Source organism: Gobius niger (assembly GCF_951799975.1).
Source record: "Gobius niger genome assembly, chromosome: 6".
Taxonomy (NCBI): Eukaryota; Metazoa; Chordata; class Actinopteri; order Gobiiformes; family Gobiidae; genus Gobius; species Gobius niger.
Genome location: NC_136857.1, coordinates 18,742,763 through 18,763,878, shown reverse-complemented (window position 1 = coordinate 18,763,878; position 21,116 = coordinate 18,742,763). Strand labels below are relative to the sequence as shown.

The 21,116-nt window shown below is 41.5% G+C and overlaps 1 protein-coding gene across 13 annotated transcripts in view; it reads right to left on the bottom strand.

Annotated features, from left to right (window-relative positions):
* agrn (agrin) overlaps positions 1-21,116 on the bottom strand; it is a 325,948-nt gene that overhangs the window by 113,980 nt on the left and 190,852 nt on the right. For all 13 annotated transcript variants that reach the window (XM_079557727.1, XM_079557735.1, XM_079557734.1 and 10 more), the window contains one exon: positions 1,494-1,718. In XM_079557727.1, the coding sequence (XP_079413853.1) occupies positions 1,494-1,718 (225 nt within the window). The remainder of the gene's footprint in view (positions 1-1,493; positions 1,719-21,116) is intronic.

The following is a 21,116-nucleotide window of genomic DNA, read 5'->3' as shown; positions in this document are numbered from 1 at the left end:
GAAGGAGGTGCAAGGAGGACAAAAAGAATAGTGCTTCCCAAAGACTCCTGGAAGTGCAACAAAGGAGGGACCTGAACGGGATAGGGGCTTTTGGCTGGTGAAGGCGAGGAGGCGGGGAGAGAGAGTGTGCCCAGCTCTGGCCGGGATCGCACTGCTTTTTATTGATACAATGCAGAGGCTCGCTAGGCCTAACGCTAAACAAACATGCCTTTACCATTATTCATGCAGTGAATTTGTAAGACGCAAATTCGGCCACATTTTCTAACAACAAGGAACATAGTAACAGTAACCGTAGAACAAAATGCCCTCTTCTTAAAAATATACTTTAAAGGCGGTCATTTACTATGCGTTTGCAAGCACCACATGCAGAAGTGGATTCATTTGTGCATTTTTTAGTCACAATTACATATCACCATTGAGGCCCCTATACTGTAATACAGGGTGCAACATGGCCACAAAATAGCACATTTTATTTGTATTTGCCATTTAGCACCTACAGGTGTATATAATTACACACATTATGGTTAATGTTGGCTTTTGTTTTTTTTAAACAAATGAAGACCTTATTTATGTTTGTAGGCCGATTGGCTCCCTTTCTTCAAACATCATTATCCTGTCTTCACACTGAACATCAGCCAGAAGCTGTACATTTCATCATCAGAGCTGCCAGGATAATTACTGAAAGAATGGACTCCTTCTACTCAGGCTAGCAGGGTGGATAAATCAGCCACATTTGTTTGACTCAGAGGTTCCGGGCTTGGGTAGAAAAGGCGGCAGAAGATTTAGAGGGCCATCAGAGCTGACTGGTCCCTGGGGCCCCAGTGCCTCCCCGGGGAGCAAGGGGCCAACTCAGGTCACTCTGGCTCACTCTGGATTTATACCAGCAGCCTTCCGCTGTAGGAACCGCACATCCATCTCTCTATGCCTCTGTCTCTTCCAGGCTCCTGCTGCTCCATATGGTTTCACCAACAACAAACACCCAGCTCCCACTTCTACGCCTTGGGAGTAAACAATGTTCGTCTGACAATAACAAGGGGAACACAAAAGACACAAAAAGAGTGGTCTCCGTCAGATGCGACGATGCGACAGACCTACTTAGCGAAAACAGCAATTCACACAGCAGGAGGATGTGCTACCTGAATGCAGGGAAGGAATTAGTGGCATTCTCGATAGGACATACTGAGAGGCAAAACACAACTCAAAGTAACAAGGTGAAAAAATATATGAAGTACCAGGTGTGACACAGATGAGCCGGAAGATGGTCCTGCAAAGTTATCAAAGCAGAAATCCTCTAAATTCTGACTTGCCATAGGTTAAATGTGAGCTCTCATCCAAAGCAAGCTCATTTGTGATGTCTTTATATCTGTGTAAATGATTTGGTCCACATAAATAATCTGGTCTCTACTCTAAAAGTTAATTTTCTTTAAATAATGGTGACGGGGTGATCAGTGTGTATCAAAAGCTAGTTTTGTGCTCATGACAGTTTCTCTCACCACAAAGGCCCTGGTACTGCACTCTGATGTTCTTCTGGCTCTTGCAGGCGTGCTGGTGCAGCTCACACTCGTTCCTGTAGTTCTTCCCGTCGCTGCCACACACCGGCTTCTCCGCTTTCCCCTCGCAGCCCAGCGGACACATGCACTTGGCCGACATCCCGTCTGAAGACTGGACACAGGTGCTGCCATAGCTGCACACCACTTCAGAGCAGGGGTCTTTGAGCGCTGTGAGAGAAAAGACAGGAAAAGGGGAGGAAAAAAACAACAACAGAACGGTTATTACAACTGTCCACCGAGGCTCTACTGTACTCTAGAGTGCATCACCACTGACAGGATCCCCATTTAAGTGGCTGCTGCTCCACTTTTCAAAGCCCTGAGAGGTGATTCGGGCTCCTGAAGCACTACGTGGCCACCCCTGGATAAGAACCGCCTGTCACACTTGTCTCCTCACACAAACAAGTTTCATTTTGAATTCAATTAAAGCTTTGCATTCTGGGCACACCGCGCAATTGCTACGCAGAGACACGCTTTAATCGGCACGTCTGAAAAGCCACCTCCTGAATATTTACCTTTTGCAAATGAGCTGCGGAGCTGAAGAAAGGAGGGAGTGCTCGCCGCCCTCAGGACTCGGTATCCAACGTAATTAAACAGCATGCCACTTGTTACTTAAACTGATACTCTGGGTTGTTCTCAGCGGGGGTGCGCCAGTGTATTACCACTAATAGAGCATGGTCGGTGAGAGCGATAAACAGCCCGGAGAAAGAGCCCCTGGAGCGTCCGGTTTGGTCTTGTGTGAACAAATCCACAAATACTGACAGATATAGCAAACAAACCTAAAGGCTTGGGATTTGGATTGTGCTTTTGATAAACTAGACAAGTTTTTTTCAAATGCTGCAGTTGACCATTTTTAGTTTTAGTCCCTATATTCAGTTTTAGTCCCTATATTCAGTGAAGCAGCAGCTAACCTGTGGCTGACAATCGGCCAACTTCCCTTCTCCCCCACCGCAAAAAGTTTAAGTGTCTTGCCACTGAGCAAACAGAATACATACAATATGACAAAAACAAAACGAAGCAAATCAAAAACCAAACACGGAATATCCCTTTTACTCTCCCTCCACACGATAGGAGAGCACAGCTAAAGATGCCTGTTCTTAGATTTCATATTCTCCCACAAAAGACAGCCGTGCGATTGCAATCTGTGCCTTGTTGGTGCGTGATCCATATTTATGACTGTCAGGGCCAGACATACGCTCCAGTGAGAGCTCAGCGCTGGCAGCCTTTTCATTTCCTAAGACCCGCCACTTTAAAATAAATATTTACCCATGTCCAATATTAAAGCAGCTTTTGTTCGACCAAACAGCAATGAATCTCAATGAACGGGGGGAGTGCATATATTAAATGTCGCCGCGTGGTGCTTTTATGCACGTTTGATGCCACACTTGGGGGGAGGATGGCACCACTGGTTTCCTAATAAGAGTCTGCAAAGTGAGCACAGATATATTATAGATGTTAAGAGACAGTGGAGGTACGTGGAGCGCTGCTGATCAAAAGACTTCACAGCCTCGCTTCATCTTTATGACACATTTCAGCGAGTCGCTCTTTCCTGTCAAGTCCTTTTGAGGTTTGACTCGCTAACGAACATGCTTCTGTTTCCTTCCTGTGACTCAAGAACTAATTCATTTAAAAAAAAAAAAAACTTCTTAAAACAAAGTTGGAAATTTGGTCGAAGAGAGGCTAACGCAGAAGAATGGAATCAGAAGTCATTGTGAAGGTTTTAATGGCGGTCTGAGCAGCTGGAAGCTTATAGATGACACTTGGCCCGTAATCTGCGGTAATCATGCGAACAATACGCGCTGATGACCAAAGAGGACAGCAATGGTATCAAATGTGAATAGAAGGTAAAAGCACTTGACCCACTTTGCAATGGTTCAGACTTCGTGCTTTCATGTGGTATGACAAGTTTGGATCAGATTTCTGATTTCACGTCAACTGGTTCTTGTTGAAGTTTGAAGTATGGCTCAATCCATAGAGAATTATCGCAGGGCTTTGTTTCACATAAATCCCATATATCAAGGAAACACGCTCTTACCCAGATGAAGGAAGTGGAAATCTTTAGCTTGATCGCATAATTAAAGCAGAACTGAGTAACTCATGCCCCTAGAGGCCATAAGCGCTACTGCAGGTGTCGTAGCATGTTGTAGTTTTTTACTCAGTAATTGTCTGTGAGAATGAATACTACGCTGACAAAAAACACAAAGGGAGAGAGGTGTATTGTACATTGTGCCACAACTCAATCACACAATGGAGATAATTTTTTTCACTCAAACTTGGCTGTAAACACTGCTAAAGTGGCGCTAGCCCACAGTTAGCTTTGCCCATTTGCCTGTTAGCTTCTTCTTCATGATTCTATTAGTGTGTATTGCGCCTCCAACCCGGAGGCAGCGAAGTTGCAAGGGTGGTTTTCTGGACAGAGACACCAGGAGGAGATGAAAGACCCCCCCCAATCATCCCAGTAACACTTGTATTACCCTCAAAGGGACAATGGAAAAGCTTCATTAATGTAAACAAGATACATAGTTTAGGTTTTCCAGAAGTCATATCCTCAAAAAGATGACTTTGACTGAAGGTGTTTTTTTTTTGGGTTGAAACAATTCTTCAAATTGGTTTAGGAATCTCTATTCGGCCAAAAAGATGACTCATGTTAGGAGGCTGCGACATAAAATGACAATGAATCACTTTTTTCTTTTGAGAGTCCAAAAGAGCAGTGATTTCACTGTTTCGTCTATAGCTGCAATAAGAAAATTGACAAGAAGGATATATAGGATAACTCTTTGAAACACATCTTGACGGCTGTTTTGACACTGCACACACTATTTCAGGCAATGTGAGGCATTGTCAAAATTGTCTAAATAATGTGTGAATTTGAAAGGTGTGTGATGTCTAGTTGCTGCTGGAAGTTTATCTGGGCCAGCGATGCAGTCCGTGTACAGGGGGGAACCTGATGTTTGCTTTGTGACTGTCAACACCGCACTCTTCGCACTTCTTCATCTCATTAAATAATAACCCGAGCTCTCTCGTGGTGTTGCTCGGAGCGGAGGTCTGGACGTGAGCGGCAAACGAGAGCTGGGGGGCATCTGAGTGAGGTATAGGAGTGGTTGATTTGAATTCGAACATGAGACGATTCGGAGACGGATGGGGCTGTAGTGCAGATAAGCCTCCCATCCAGGAGCAGACAAGCGGGCAAATTGACTTGGGCAAATGTGAGCGGTGTAACAAGCAAACTTTGTGCACTGATATTTTCTCATTATTGTTATTATCGCATGAAAAAGGGCGATGAGAAAACCGCAGAGAAAGCAGGGAGAAGGAGAAGTCAGCACAAACGCTAAATTAGAATGATCCGGGCCGCCAATTAGATCTGTCTCTCTCACCGGAGTCAAGCTCGCTCTGAAACGGATAATGAGAAAAGGAAGATAAGCGGACAGATAGACGCAGATAAAGACTCAAAGTGACATTGAGGTAAAGCTATTCCGAGCAGAAATACACATGCTGAATCCGGCTTTCTGAAGGAGAAGGGCAAGCATTAGCAAGAGCAACTATATCTTGAAATTACTTCATTTGGTCAGACAATCATTAAATTTGCAATACAGATGCTTTTGCTTACATTTTCCCATTCACTACAATTGACTTCCTATGAGCTTACATGCACTAGTCTGTGGCAGCAGCAGATAAAGAGCTTACAAGTCAAGTGTAACATGTAGGCTTATGTAAGAAGACACCAAAGAACATTCAAGTGGTACAGAAGTCATCCTTGCAGGACTGTGGCAACACTAAGGTAAGTTTATCAGTATGAATCCCTGAGATAAAAGTGTTGTGGAAGACTTCATAAGAAGTAAACAAACGGCAGCAGTACTACTCTGTGAACCATGGGGAACTTTTTGGATTGACAACAACACAGACATGAATAAATTCAACCCACTTTTGGAACCTTTACCAAACTGTACCCTTTGTAAAAAATTTAACATTTAACATTTTAATTTTAATTTGACTGTTTATAAATAAATACTGTAACTTGTTGCTGAGCAAAATCACATACATTAAGTTCCATGTTAAACATCTAATCTTTAGCTACACCTGGCTGGAGGATTAACCTATTGTACATGTTTTAGTGGAAGGGAAAACCGGAGTAACCTACGCAGACATGGGGAGAACATGAAAACTCCACACAGAAAGCCTAGTTTGAGGATCGAACAAGGGACCTTCTTGCTGTGAAGCACGAGCTGCTCCGCTGTGCCGCTCCTGTTAAGCTCTATAACGGCTAATCTGAGACAAAGACAAGTTCTGTTTATTGTTGGAGGAAAGATACTAGGGATGCACCGATCCGATAATGGTGTGGGATATCAGAGCTGATACTAGAAAAAATAAGATATTGGGTATTGGCAACAAATATTCGATACGGAACCGATACCAGTTTTGGCTCTCACCGCTTTAAAAACACAACTTTAACCCACTAAATCTAAGTGAATGTGGACATGCTGTGAGTCATTTTGAAGCGAAGATGGAGAAGACGATCTTTGAGTTAGTTTTAACTTCCGCAAACGTATTTCTGATTGATAGCAACAGTATCCTCAAGCTAGCAGGAGCATGCTCATGCTATGGCAAAAATAATCCAGGTTTGGACAGAAACTGTGGATGAAATGCCTAAAGTAGCCTAATAAAATAAAATCAGCCACTGCTGGAGCGGCCAAGTGTTTGCATTTTAGTTTATGAAATGCTGTCGAAGAATAACTTATAAGATATTTGTAATGATCAGATCAGTTTATGTGAGTTGTTGTGAGTTGATCCTTGTTAAATGTTTTCCGTAAGTTTATTAATAAATGTAATTGATAATTGATCTGTAACAAGACTATATTGATCTCACAATGGAGATAAGAGGACCATTCACTTTTTCACTCAGAGAAAGCCAAGAAGTCTCTTGGTATCGTTTAATACCAGACATCGACAGATACTCAAACCCCCAGTATCGTATCGGTTTGGAGGCAAAAAAAGCCGGATTGGTGCATCTCTAAAAGATCCCAACACATTGATGGTAAATAGATGCATAAAACATAATAATAATAAAGGATGGCACAATTTCTGGTTTACAAACTTTAAATGAGTAAAAGAATAAAACTAAAACTTCAAAGCCATTTAGTGGGTGCAAAAAACAACATGACTGACAGTTAATAACCAAAAGCTGTCAGGCCGTCTCCCTCCACTGTCTACTCTTTGTAGTCATTTCCTGAGACAGTGTGCATGCTTAAATTAAGCTGTTTACTTTAAAAAAAAGTGTTTTTATCTGCGCTTACGTAATTCAAATTCATTTTCATGGCTATGCAGCTTCATTATGTATGCAAGGTCGCATTTTGTATGTATCTGTACAAGGACATCACAGAAGAGAGAAATCTTTATATCAAGTCCGCATAGGCATTTGATTGTTTTGAGAAGAAAGTTAAATACCTTTGGATTAGTCTCATCCCAGGCAAGTCTTTTACATTTCATATGTCAGACGTGTGTATATCATATTACCGTAAAAGCTGATGTGTATACGGAACAAACTACTAAAAGTTAGCAGAGAGGAAGTTTGCCCATGGACATGTAATCCAGGCCTCAGCTGTTTTGGTGAGGGAAAGATTACTACTCCTCTTTCCCAGCAGAATCACAGGCAGACACCAGGGCACACTGCTCTGATCCACTGTTTGGCACTTTATTAAGTCTTCAATGGGGGCCGCGAGCTGTCAGTGCCACATCGGCTTTACCTGCATCCAGCCAGACAGTTTGTGATATGTGCACACGCTGACTGACTGCTCGGCCTCCTGTTGTGTGCAAGGTATAAGGGAGGAACAGCGAGTTATACAGCTAATCAAACGCAACGATGTTATGTGGGGGGTGCAGCAGCGCCAGGCTTCATCAAGGACCCCCCAGGAGCACAAGTGAGGCAGAGTAAGAGAATAATGAAAAGTCGTGTGTCAACAGAAATGACAGACAAACTTTAAATTCTGCAAGACAGGAAAAGTGCTGTCTCACGTAGGTATGCAAATGTGTTGCTCAAAGTTAAAGCTTTTCTGAATTTTAAGAACGTTTCTATTCCTTTGGCAGGAACTCATGTTTTCAAATTAATACGTAAATGGACAAGTTTTCTTACAGTTTGGATTTTTTTGGTTTTTGTTAATGTGATTCGTGCAACACCTGACAAACTTAATTTATGACTTAACAGTCTAGTCTCTTCATTGCAGTATGTAAATTTTCCAAGCCTAGAAAAAACAAACATTTTCAAGCAACAACGTGGAATATCTCAGCTTTACTATTAGTATTAACTTCCATGCAACTTAATTTAACAATAGAAAAAAAAATACATATCTCCGGTTCAGGATTTTATGTGAAAACAGCCAACACTGAACTTTTATTTTATCATTACGGGGGAGGGACATGAATTGTCCGAGTTGGGACTCAAACTCATGACACTAAGGTTGGAACAGTGTTGTGTGTACATGGCAGCCGCCTAAACCACTCAACTATCGGCTGCGCCCAACACTTTTTATATGCTTTTTATTTTTCAACTGATAATTCAGAAGTGAATGTTGCCCAGATGAATTTAACTGTAAACACTGAGTCTCTCATCAGCCTTATGTCATAATTTACATAGCTTTCCTCTGGCTACGTGTCATCACTGAGCCAGTAGCTGCTGTCAGTGAGACTTCTCAAATCACAGCCCTCTGTTTGCACAGCTCCAGGCTAAGTTACATTCGCTAACTCAATTTTAGAGCGCTTCATTTTAGAGTGCTTCCTTAATCTTATGTGCCATTTCAATTATTCTGTCATTAATATAACCAGTCTGCAATACAATGATGGAATTGTCAGAATTTTGCAAAAAACCTAACCAAGCTCAGAAATGATCCAAGTGCTGAAATGAACATACACCCAAATGGACAGAGCAGGAGACGGGGAGCAGACGGCGTGGATGCACGGAGGGCCAGCAGATTAGCAGTGCTACACACCTTTCCAAAACAAACTCCAACCATTCTGCCCCACTCACAAATTAGGGCCAAGGATGGTCCTCAGTTGGATGCATGGTGGCAATGTGGCTAGCACTCTCGCCTCACAGCAAAATGGTCCTGGGTTCAATCCATGAGTGGGGATTGTATGTTTTCCCCACGCGTGTGCGTATGTGTGTGTATTCAAACGTCCAAACCTCCAGCTCGGTACTCTACACCAAACCTGTCTTAAGATATGGAAATGGCCCCCTGGGCACTGCATTGTAGTTGCCCACTGCTAGTGGCACTGAAGGATGGGTCAAACGCTGACGGACAATAAAGAGTGCCAATAAGTGCTGTGCAAGATGCCAATAAGTGCTGTAGCATTTATGTATTTGTGTGTTTTAATAGCATTTTTCCATTAAGACTATTGACTAGTATTTTGACAAAAGAAGCCCAATTTAGCCATCTTTGCCAAGGGTGCGGAGTTAGTGGAAGGTTCTTTGTGTGTATCGAAAGAAGGCAGAGTTAGACAAAGGACTATGGAGTTTTAATTACCGCCCATGTAAAAATGAAATGTGAAATGCCATTGTCAAACACTGGAGGCGTATCCGGTTGATCGTTGTAGCTGTCATTTCGCAGTGGCAGATAACACAGGGGCTACACACAGACAATTTGTTCAGCTGAGTGACTGACACCGGGTGGGACAGAATCAAATCGAGATGTGGCATTTAAGGCAGGCACAGACATACAGCACTTTTGCTCAAAGCGAAATATCAGACAGAGTGAAAAAGCCGGTTTTGGCAAACTTTGACATTTATGGCATTGTACATTTTTCTACACTTCAAATCTCGCAAAATACTTGACTCCAAAGGGGGATTATATAGTTAGTGTCATTTAACTCAAAATACGTAATGTGGTGCATTAATCCAAGGCACCCACATATAAGAGAAATGAATATTTTATTCCTGATCAATAGAAGTGATCAGTTGTGTATCTGACCTCCAATCCAATTGCAAAATGAGGCTTTAAAACTTTTTGGGAGCACTTAACAGCCTAGTCATGGTATGGTGATAGGATGAATTAGAACATAAAAATGTATAAAGATTTTAAGGATGGTAATTAATTACACAGAAGCCGAATGCCCATCTTATTTACTTCATGGCAATATCAATGATACTAACTAGGGCTGTCAACATTAATCGCGATTATCGCATTCATCGCTAAAATAATTAATTGCGATTAATTTAATTAATCGCGATTAATTTAACTATAAACTTAACTAAAAATAAATAATTTTGTCCTTTTATTCTACTTCATGAACCTAAAAGTTTGCAGTTTCTGTCCAAAAGGTTCAGCACAAAAGAAAATGTCTCTAAAAAGTGAACTATCAATCCCGGGATCTTCAGAAATGGCTGAAGATCATTTCTGAAGATCCCGGTTATCAGCTGTTGGGCTTTTCACATAAATATGAAACTGTGGATTTGGTCAATGAAATGTGCAATCTGTAATCACGTGCTATAAATGTAAGGGCCAGATCTTGTGGTTCAAAGCGCAGGCTGTAGAGAAGACGAGTACGCAGACGGGTGGCGCTCCTTACAATCTTAAGTGTCATACCTGGCGCAAAAAGTGGGCAGGACAGGAGGGGGGGACAGACTCGCATTGCGATGTTGTGGTGTCGCCCCCTCCCCATGCTGTTTTTCCGAGACCTGCGGAAGGCGGTGGGTTGCGAGGGGGGGTTCTCTTGTACACGCGTAACATGCATGATGCAACGCGCAATGTTTAATAAAGATTAAAGAAATAAAATTGTCCCTCCACTGCATGAAGCCACTCGCTGCAGATCCAAGATGAGCGGGCGGGGAAAGAGAGGCAGCAGCCTCGGTGTTGGACATCGTTCGAATGCGCAAATTTACGAAATGTACAGGATTTAATTGATCAGAAACTGTCATATCGGCTGCGGAGAAATTGCAGAGTTATGCAGCAGTTGCAAGAAAACTAGCGTATTGGAACATTTGCGCTACAGCTACAGGATTCTTGGAGCGGCTGAATTGAAAAAAAAAAAAGTTGCTATGCGCCCTGTAAAATGCGCTTCTTTCTTTTGGACTGAGCTGTGGCTACACAAGGAGCATCATCAGGAGGTAAACACTGACACACGATGGAAATGTCCCCTTAAAACGCAGATTAGACGTGGTGTTGTGGCACTTGAAGGCATGTGTGGTTTATTTATGGAAAACTGTTGTTGTTTTGGTGTTAGGGGTGTGCGCGTTGATCTATCAAAGTAAGCCCGTGCGTAACCGACGCTCAAACAGACTTTTCAAGGCAATTTCGCTTTTGTTTTCAATTGTGCTGCTTGTAATGAACCACGCCTCAGTCGGCCTCTTTGTCTTAAATAACGCCCTCTCCCTAGTGGCGCAGCCTTTAGCTCAAAACCTGTGCCACATGCAAGATCGCGCGTGCACCACGTTGCGTTTAGAGTTGCGCACGGGCTGGCCAGTCACAAGATCTGGCCCTAAGTGTTTTATGTGGGATAAGTAATAAAAATTAATATAATTATTAGAAAACAATAACTGTGATTAATCGCGATTAATCGTATTTCACAAGTGCGGTTAATCGCAATTAATTTTTTTAATCTATTGACAGCCTTAATACTAACCCTTATCTTGATACAAATATGGAAACAGCTACAATTTATTATCTCACATTTTCCCTATTACCATTGTGGTGCTTTGAGGTAAAGAGCAACCAACTTCTCCACAGCTTTTCACAACTACCACAATGGTTAATACGAGGACAATCTTTGAGAAGTGGATCTTTAGAAAGAGCTTTTAGTCCCAGTCTTTAAAATAACTCAGCAGGTGCACTGTTTGTAAAAGCACCAATAAAACACTGATTATTCATCCACTTGCCTCGACGGATGCTGCCACCAGTGTATGTGTCCACCCTGTCTCCTTCTGCACATTTCAAAAACAGTCTCTTACTCTTGAGCAAAAAAGTGGCCTTATTGTCAATTTAGACCAATATCCAGCCTGCACTCCTTCTTCCTGATGAAAGCTTATATCAGCCATCTAAATACCTCTGTGTAGCCTGCTTTTATCTGGGTGCTTTTGATCCACTACCCCGTCCTTTCTAAAACTATATAAATGAGTTATTGATTGTGTGTGATTTTGACCTTAAAGGAGTAAACAAACGAGGGGCTAATACACTCCGGCCAGGTGCTTTGAAACAGGTCAGTCCGCGCTGTCGCTTTAAGAATGCCCCGGCTTAAAGCCCACAGCTACCACTCCTGACACTTTTCCAATAGGTAATGCAGTGGTTTTCCTCACAGACCATTAGCAGCACAGCACAGGGTAAAAGATCAGGGTCCAGCTATACACTGTGTACCTAACTTTATCTGTAAGTCTTTAACCTTGCTCAGTGGTCTCAGGAGTTACACATTGAAAAGAAAAAAACACAACTTCTCTTTGGCATGCCTCCTCGACAAAGTTTCAGCTGCAGAATCGTGGGTGCTGCTATTCCGGTTCCAGGTTTACTGATTGCCACCTTTTTGATCTATAAACTGGAGGATATAAAGCTACATGTGATTTCTTTTCTGCATCCTTATACTTGTCTCACTAGTCTGTATTCCACTGCCAGAAAACATGACATTTTCATGTTTTCTTTTTACTTCTTAACTCCTCATGCTATTCTTTTATATATAATACTAGTCTCCGCATGTGATATTCTGAGATTATGAGTTATTACAAAGAAATGTCCACCCTAGTCCCTATAACTCGTCACTCAGTATAGCTGTAGACCCGCACTAAGTAGACCAGTGGCTCCCAACTCATTCCAAAAACTATGGCCACTACAAATGTATAAAAGAATGAAATTTAAAAAAACAAATTTAATTTCAAACAATCTGCAATTGGGGTGTTTTATGCACCCGTACTCCTTTCTTATATTTGATGATTTTTACTCATGACCCTTTGACCAGACAAAGCTCTGAGCCTCTGCAATCCCAGAACCACTGTAAGGACTGTATAGTCTAGTGCAAAGTTACCTACTCCTGCAGTGCAGAAAGGAGTGAGCCTGGTGTCCAGAGCACCGGCAGAATGAGCGACTACATCTACAATATGTTCGCTAAACTTAGGAAATAGAATTCAAGAGACAGTGGAATATTTATGGATAAATATTAGGGGTTCAGCTTTCATGGTTCGGTTCATGGTGCAGGACCCGCGGTTTGGTGCAGCACGGTGCAAGTACAATCTAAAAAGTAATAAGTTGGTTTTGAAATGAAATAGCCTAATGATCGTTATTAGACAGTATTTATAATCTCAGAATGAAATTGGCAATGCTTTCAAAGCTGCTTTATAATAAAATGTACCTCTGGGCTCACAATACATGAAAGCAAAATAGAAAACAAATGGTACAGCACCAAAGAGAGAGAAAAATAAAAAAAGCAACGCCGTGCAGGTCATGCGCTGGTTAAGTGGTAGTTTCCTCACACGGAGGCTAAAGCACTCGGAGCAGCGCGGTTGATTTGAAGCTCGTGTTTGGCCAGTTGTTGGACAACTTTCTGCGTGTACTTTTTTTTGGAGACAAAGCTTTGGAGACGGAATATGGCCAGGACTGGATTTTATGCATGTGTCTGCGCCTCTGAACTACAGCCACGGTCACCTGCAGGAGAAACTTAAACAAAGACACACATGTGTTTTGGAGGATGTAACTGTACCGGTGCGGAGCATCTACAGCCTGCAGTTTCGTGATTGCGTTTTTTATTATAGATTTCCTCTCCTATTGAGCTAAGTTTTGCAACACTCCTCAAGCCGACCCCACCTAACCATTAGCCTCCCTAGTCTCTTCTGAAACAGTTTTGCCGTGATATGTGCATCATATTGTAAAACCTGTATGTTAATGGAATCAAACATTTTCATGAGGCTGCAGTACTCCACAGCTTTTACAGTCAAAGGTGGACAACAATTCAGCCAGGACAGGGTCACGGCAACGCTGTGCATCTAAGTACTTGATCTGCAAAATCCTATGACACATTTAAAATATGTCTAAAATGGTCTTTCACCCTATTTTATGTCACATGTGCGATGTGTCTGGTGTATCACAACGAAACAACAGTTTGATGACTAAAACGGCTGGTTGTCTCGCAGGAAGGAAAGGTTTGAATTACTGAGCCATACTTTTGTGGTGACTTTGCGCTTCAAAGCATATTACTCTGTCAGTGTTTCAGCGTCTGACTGATAAAGTATTGCATAGGCATTGTATTGTGGCATCAATCTATCATCCCATCCTTAGAAATAATAAATAAAAAATTAGATCATTGAAAAAAAAACAAAGTAAACATTTCTTCACTGCCGGTACAAGTTTCATTGTGTGTGCCAGAACTTGTGTGCATGGACTTGTGCCGCTCTGGAGTGTGTGCAGCCAGCACTGTGCGCTGGTGTGCAATGAAGCGATCGCTAATATACTTGGCCTTTGCCATCAACACTTGCTAATGAGCGATAGCCGCTGGGTACAATATGCTGTTTAGAGCTGCTAACATGTCGTTAAATGTGCTGTCAGACACGCGTCACAGTGAGAGGCTGACACTAGAATTAACACATGCATAATGACTGATCTTTTTCTCATTGTCTTTAGTAAGACAAAGTAGACAAAGTAGTTAGGTTTCTGAGCTCGCAGCAGGATCATTTGATTCAACGTATGTGCTTTGTTTTCACCCTAAAGTCATGTGGGTCAGCTTATGTGTGACCCCTGCACGGCTCAGGACGGGCACTCACAGACACAAACACAGAGCTTACTGTCACATGTTAACACACACGCACACACAATTCCATATATTGAAAAATGAGATGATTGTTCAGTATATACCAGTGTGGTCATGAGATGCTGCTTCACGTACAATAACAAACTAGATTCATTCTTTACCTAACTTGTTCTCTCTCCTATGTGCAATCACCAATAGCTCCAAAAACAATCAAGCTCATTTTTCCAATATAGCATAGTGTGAAACATAACAATTTAATTTGAGTATCTTTGATAAGAACTAGGAAAAAAAATAGACAACACTGACATTTATTCAGTGCCGGGCGAGATGAGACAAACATAAATTGATTTTCTACATTTTTAGGCTTGAGTTACTACGATTGGAGTCTGTTAATTGGAAATAAAACTGAGAGGAAAGTGGTGAATTGAGCAAACTAATCAGCAGTATAGCGGCACACTGTGATGCGGTGGCTGTGGAGGCTGATAGATGGTGTAAACAGGAGACAGAGTGGCATTGAGGGAGGAATGTGAGACGTCACGGTGAGGGCTGTGGTCAAGTGATTCACATTAGATCCACTTCTCCATTCAACACAAACAGGGGCAGACAGAGAGGCAAACAAGAGAGTATACTTCCTCAATAAAGTAGGTTAGGTCACAGGACCACATATGACGTCTGTATCAGAATTTCAACATTTTGTCATGCTCAATAAAGCACAACAGTAAACGCCTCATACTTGGCTAACATCAATTTTCATGAATGACCTTAAGTGGATCATTTATGTTTGCTAAACCCACGGGACACACATAAAGTCTGCCGTTCAAGTGGCTAAAGTGTGTTGAATTGTTTAAGATTAAAGTCTAATGAATCGCTATATGTCCAAAAGACTGTAGGAAATGAAGATAATTCATGAAGAACCATTTGCAAACCGCGTATTAACAGAATCCGTGTATCATTCGTTCAATCAATATTCAAATTGAAAACAAAAACGAAATTACTTGTAAACGTCTGCTTTGAGCGTTTTTCCGTTTTTCCGATGCTTAAATTGAAAGATATATTTTGAAAGCACAGGCTCAGCGCAGGATTATAGCGTAAATCATGATTTATTCGTTTGCAACAGCCGAAGTTTCCTCTCTTTCAGAAGTCAAGGTGCAGAGAAGTGCGAGTAGCTTTAGCAATAGCCCCGGGGCTGTGTGGGTGCGGGTCACAGGTCTAACACCAATAACAGATACATATAATATTATACGCTATAATAGGCTAATTTATGTAGGCTATCTTGTTATTGGTGTTAGGCCTGTGACCAGCACCGACACAGACACAGACAAAAATCTACATTTAAGCCATATAGAGTGATTTTGTTTCATTACATAAACCCTCAAAGCAGACGTTCACAAGTAAGTTCGTTGTGGCTTTTAACAATTTGAATATTGATTGAACGAATGATACATGGATTTAACAGATTATCCAGAGACAAACAAGAGTCAAAGCATAAATATAATTACACAAATCTAAAGGCTCATCATGTTCACTCTGTGGCAGTTTTGAATTTAAAAACATAGTGTGCAAGAACTTTGGTTTAAGATGATCCAACTTCACTACAGACCCTGGGGAGAAAGTTGCAATCTAATACAAAGCCAGACACGATATTGCAGTGCTTTTGAGAGGTGCGATTTCCCAAAGCGTTGTAGCCAGGAAGCAATAAAGTCGAAAACAGACATAAAATAAAAATACTTGTCAATGCCATCTCGCTACATCAACACGTTTCTAAGTGAGAAACTTAAGTAATGTAACAATATGGTGTCAGAAAATCTGTCGAAACTGTCGACAACATTAAACAGGTGACAGCACAACGACATTAAATAGATACAAAATTGACTCTACTCTACTGTTCCTTTATAGACTGTTACTGTTAGCTATACCTTCCATAAGCTAGTTCATAAGCCGGGTCTATCGACACTGTTTTGCCTGTCATATGAAACAGTGGTCCTGGGGTCGACTGAGAGCCTCCCAGGTGCTCAGTGAGCCTCATTAGATCACTCACACAGAGGAGATCAATACTGGGAGCTGCTGATTCTCTGCTGTAAGTGCTGTTCACATCTGCAGCTCAAGTTCACACGTCTGTAATGAGCTAAAGCACAGCCCTCGGGCACTGCCCCTGATGGGACGGGATGATACTGTGATGTACAAAAGGAAAAATTGTAATCAGCTTTACGGGGAGGTAAATATTTAAAGAAAAGTAATTGTGGATTTAGCATTTTTATTCAACTAGAGTGTGGGGTAAACAATCGTTTGCCTAGAATATAGCATCCAAAATGATACTTTGAAAAAGTAACTGTGTGTCACGTCATGTCCTTCCTGATATCGCCTTATCTACATTGTTTGACTAGCCAGTTGTTTCTAGAGTTGAATTTTCTACTTTCACAATAACTTCTAATTGTAGTAAACTAACTAAAAACAGCTATCATTACCATTCCAATTATTGTTATGAAATGACATTCCCTACACCATGAAGTACCAATACTACCTGTGACATTTAAGTAATCCTTCCCATCAATGGAAGTACTGTATGTTCAGACTTGGATGATCAATTCTACCTCAATGTCTTTAGTGTTTATGTCTTTGACAGGCAGTCTCCAGTCTCTCCTCATACAGCAATACATTTCCTAACAAAATGGGTTGAGTTAAAAATCATATCTTCTTTCACATATTGGTCCATTTCTATGTATTGACTTGAATTTAGAGGAGCCAAAATGTCTGTCAATACCATTGGCATAGAAAATATTGTGTGTTGTTCGTGTTTGAGTATTCACTAGCTAAATCAATTAACTGATGGCTGCTTCTCTAAATGAACACATTGTTTACTTCGCACACAGACCGTCTTCTTCTTTGTCGCTGTTTTAATAAAGCCACACTGTGCCCTGGAGACTGCAGTTTAGACAGTCAAATCTAGCATTTCTGTAGCAGCTCGGAGACACGCACACATAAGCACCTATCATAGAGACAAAGCCCAGGCGCACACAATGATATTCTCTCAAATCCAACTTCAGACACTTGTCGTCCATTCCATAAAGCGCCTAAATCACAACTCCACACTATGTGCTCAGCCGCTAGTTATGCCCGTATTTTCAACACTGCGATGCTTTTATCATCCTCCCCTTCTCCCAATCGCTCCCAAAAGTATGCCTACAAAGTAACACAAGCATGCATTATTCAGAACTATAGTCAAATGCATAAATGCATTGAAAAGTGTGGAAAAACAAGCCTTGGTGGAGCATTAGTGAGGATGCAGGTGTATGTGAACAGAATGTTTGTTTTGAGTTGAATTCTAAAAGGTGTTTGTACGAGGATCTCAGGGCCTTGGACCACTGGGTGCAACAGCGCAGAAGCTTGAACCAAGACTAGTCACACTGTTTTGAGGCTTTCTATGCTTTGTGACGAACAAAAAACGTAAATTAATGTTAGAGTTGACATAACTTTGTACAGGACTGTTACAATGAGGTGTGACTAAAGAGAAGACGTCACTTTGCTATGATCACTGCCTCATTGCTCTATGTGGCAACTCTAGTTCGACTGACCTGAAACTGTGTCAGTACGTCCTGTTAACTTCCTATTACGTGTAGCTTAGACCTGAATGAGCATATTTTTTAAAGATTCCATGGATAATTCCTGGTAGAGGATCACTTACTGCTAGTAAAGAGCTTGATGTACGATGTAAATACTTCAGCGGAAGAGATGTCCCTGTTTACAAATGTCGGCAAGATTATCTTGTCTAGCTTCATTTGATTTATCATGTCATGTCAGCCTTTAGCTTCAAGACAAATTCTCTTAACTTTGAAAAAAATAAATAAAACATAGACATTTCCTCCGCTGAAGTATTTACACCTTACATAAAGTATTTTAGTAAGTGATCATCTGTCAGGAACACACTGTCCACCAAGTGATCTTAAGAAAATAGTTACTTGAATAAGTCTGAGCAAATCTCCATAGATCTCCATGAAAAGGACGTGGAGTGTTAGCGCTCACAATGTCAGTGGAAGAAGAAGCATATCACATCTTGCAACTGGCCGGGACGGTAGCTGAGCGGTGATAAAGTGGATTTTAATTTTCTCCCAATTGTATTAACATGTAACAAGTACTACAGCTATCAAAAAATCATTGTCTTTCATTAAAATAGAGGTATGAAAAAGCTACATGCGAGGTATACATTAAGTCATATAGTACAAATCTATTTTACATACACTGTTTTATTTTTGGCTGATGCAACAGACAGAACCATTTGCAGGAGAACAGACTGCCAGAAAATCAAAGGTATAAGGTGCAATAACTGCCTGGGAGTGTTATTGTTCTCAATTCGTATAAGGGAACAACATAGTAGTTTAATTGTTTTGAGAATGTTAAGTGAAGCCTTTTTTGCTTGAAGCAGAAAATGCAGATGTTTAAGAGGTCAGAGAGGAGTGAAACGATGCGGAGCGGACTGCAGCAAGGCGCTTTATCCTCTCCTCCTCCTCTGTGAGTGTGTGCTCAGTTAACAAGGAGACAGTATATTTTTCAATCTGTTGGTGTGCAAGTGCCCCTGGTGTGTTTATACATCACTGAATATGCCTATAACTACAGTATCAGCTCCCTACAGTAGACACAGTGCGTCTGGTGCTCTGCGCATGCCATGGTTATGAATACCAAGTACCAGTCAATGCCCCCAGGGAAATAAAAAGCACGGAAAGCGAAGTTATTTACAATGACCTCTCGGCCCGTGCGTACTCCGATCAGTGTGTGTTTGCTACTGTGCATGTGCATAGATGCATTTAGCAATCACCCGAGAGCTATGTGATGACTGTATGTGTGTGATATAGCCGCGTTGAGAAAGAGCAAATTTGGTGTTAAAGTTTTGCAAGGCAAATGGGAAAGAGGAGGAGACTTTGGCAGAGTTTTTTTTCAGGGTGAATAAAAAGGCGGTGAGGAAGAGATGCGATGAAGAGGAGGAAGACAGATAATAAACACATGGGAATATAATATTTCAGATTTATTACAAAAATGGGGTTTACAGATACTGTATCTTAAGACCATTAGAGTGAAAATAGCATAACAAGGGTGGAGGAAGGGGAAATAAGACTCTTGCCTCACAGCAAAACTGTCCTCGGCTCAATTGTTGTGTAGGTTTACCTGGGAATTATGGTTTCCCTCACCTCAAAAACATATGGATCAACTTGGCGCATAGTTGCAACGTGCACAGTGGCTCAGGACCAGATCTGATATATGCAATCTTGTTGTACAGCGTGTATATAATGACAAATGAAGCACTGTACCTTTACATTATATATGGAAATCGCATCATTCATAACATTTTTATTTTAAATGCCACCAAGTATGTTCTTTCTAACAGTTCACAGCCCGACTATGGCCCCTTTTCCTTTTTAGTTGCAGTTCATGTCAAATACAGGCAAGCTCAGAAAATACAAAAAGCTTTGTCCCTTCATCTTAAATGGATAAATGTTTTCTTGTTTTTTTTTTGTTGCATTGATTGAAATAATTATATATATATAGCCATCTTGAGTTTGCCATATTGTCCAAAGACTTCAATAAAAGAAGCCTTTGTATAGAACCATGAAACCATGGCAACCTATTCATAAATATAGTAGGAAAAAAAATCTATTCAAAGTATTTGAACATGTCACAACCACTGCCCAGGTGGTGCTGCTTTTGACCTTTGAGTACCTGAATGCTATCAGTCAAGTCGAAGCCTCACTTTAGTCTGCTCCTTCATGAAATACAATAAGGACAGTAAGGGAACAAAAAAGCCATGAAATTGATGGGAAAAATGGTGCACGGTTATATGTATGTGTCGCCGGGGGCAACGCAGCACGGCACCAGGGCAGCAAGCGATGGACAATGGATCAGAATAAGTGGAAAACCAAAGGGGAAAGAGATGGTTGCTTTCATCTCTGTGCATTTCTAGAAGGTCTGCGGGGCACTTCCTGAGACCCCACTCCAGGCCTACTCCCGACCGGATGAGGGCATAAATCAAGGCTGTGCTGGGACACTTCAGCACCTCTGCCCTTCAACGTAAAAGCTGTGTGACAAGGCCAGAACAATCTACAGTTCAATGGGAGAAAGACGTTTCAAGGTAAGCAGCTATATGGCCGTCATTAAACATGTATGTGGAAGCACATTTGGAGATGATGAGCTCCATGTGGTGCTTTGACCAACAAGCCGTAACATTATGATCAGCTCAAGGTTGGTTGTTCCACTGGTGGAAGTCCCCAAGGTCTGGACATCATCAGTGATGTAGAGGTGCACATGGGGTCATGTTAGCACAGTGCGGGGCAGAGGGCCTTGGCAGTGTCAAAACCATAAAGCATCTTGCTGAAACATGGACTTGATGGGGTCAAAATGTGTCAACTAATGTGAGCACAATTAGCACATACAGAGAATCAAAACTGTGTTATTCTCAAACAATTTGTGAAAAAAATATACAGAATATACAGAATAAGGGGCAGCAGAGGAAGGGAAGGGAAGAGTTCAGCTTCCATGGTTGGTTCCCTGGACCTGGTATGGATCAAGAATGGTGTCTTCTTCCATGAATGAGATAAACCTGTCTGGCTGCCACAATATTTTTAATATTGTTGGCAAATAACGTCAGCTTAAAACACACGCACACACACACGCACACGCACACGCACACGCACACGCACACTGCTGCTTTATGAAAGTGTCAGGGAATAAAATATTTGTCAGGCAATTTTTTTAGGATTTGATACGTATATAACATGTTGATAATGCCTTTCCTTCACACCTCCTTGTGTAGTGGCATCCTGTGCACCATCCAGCCGTATGTCAGACCAGACTGAGGCAGCTGTGGATGCT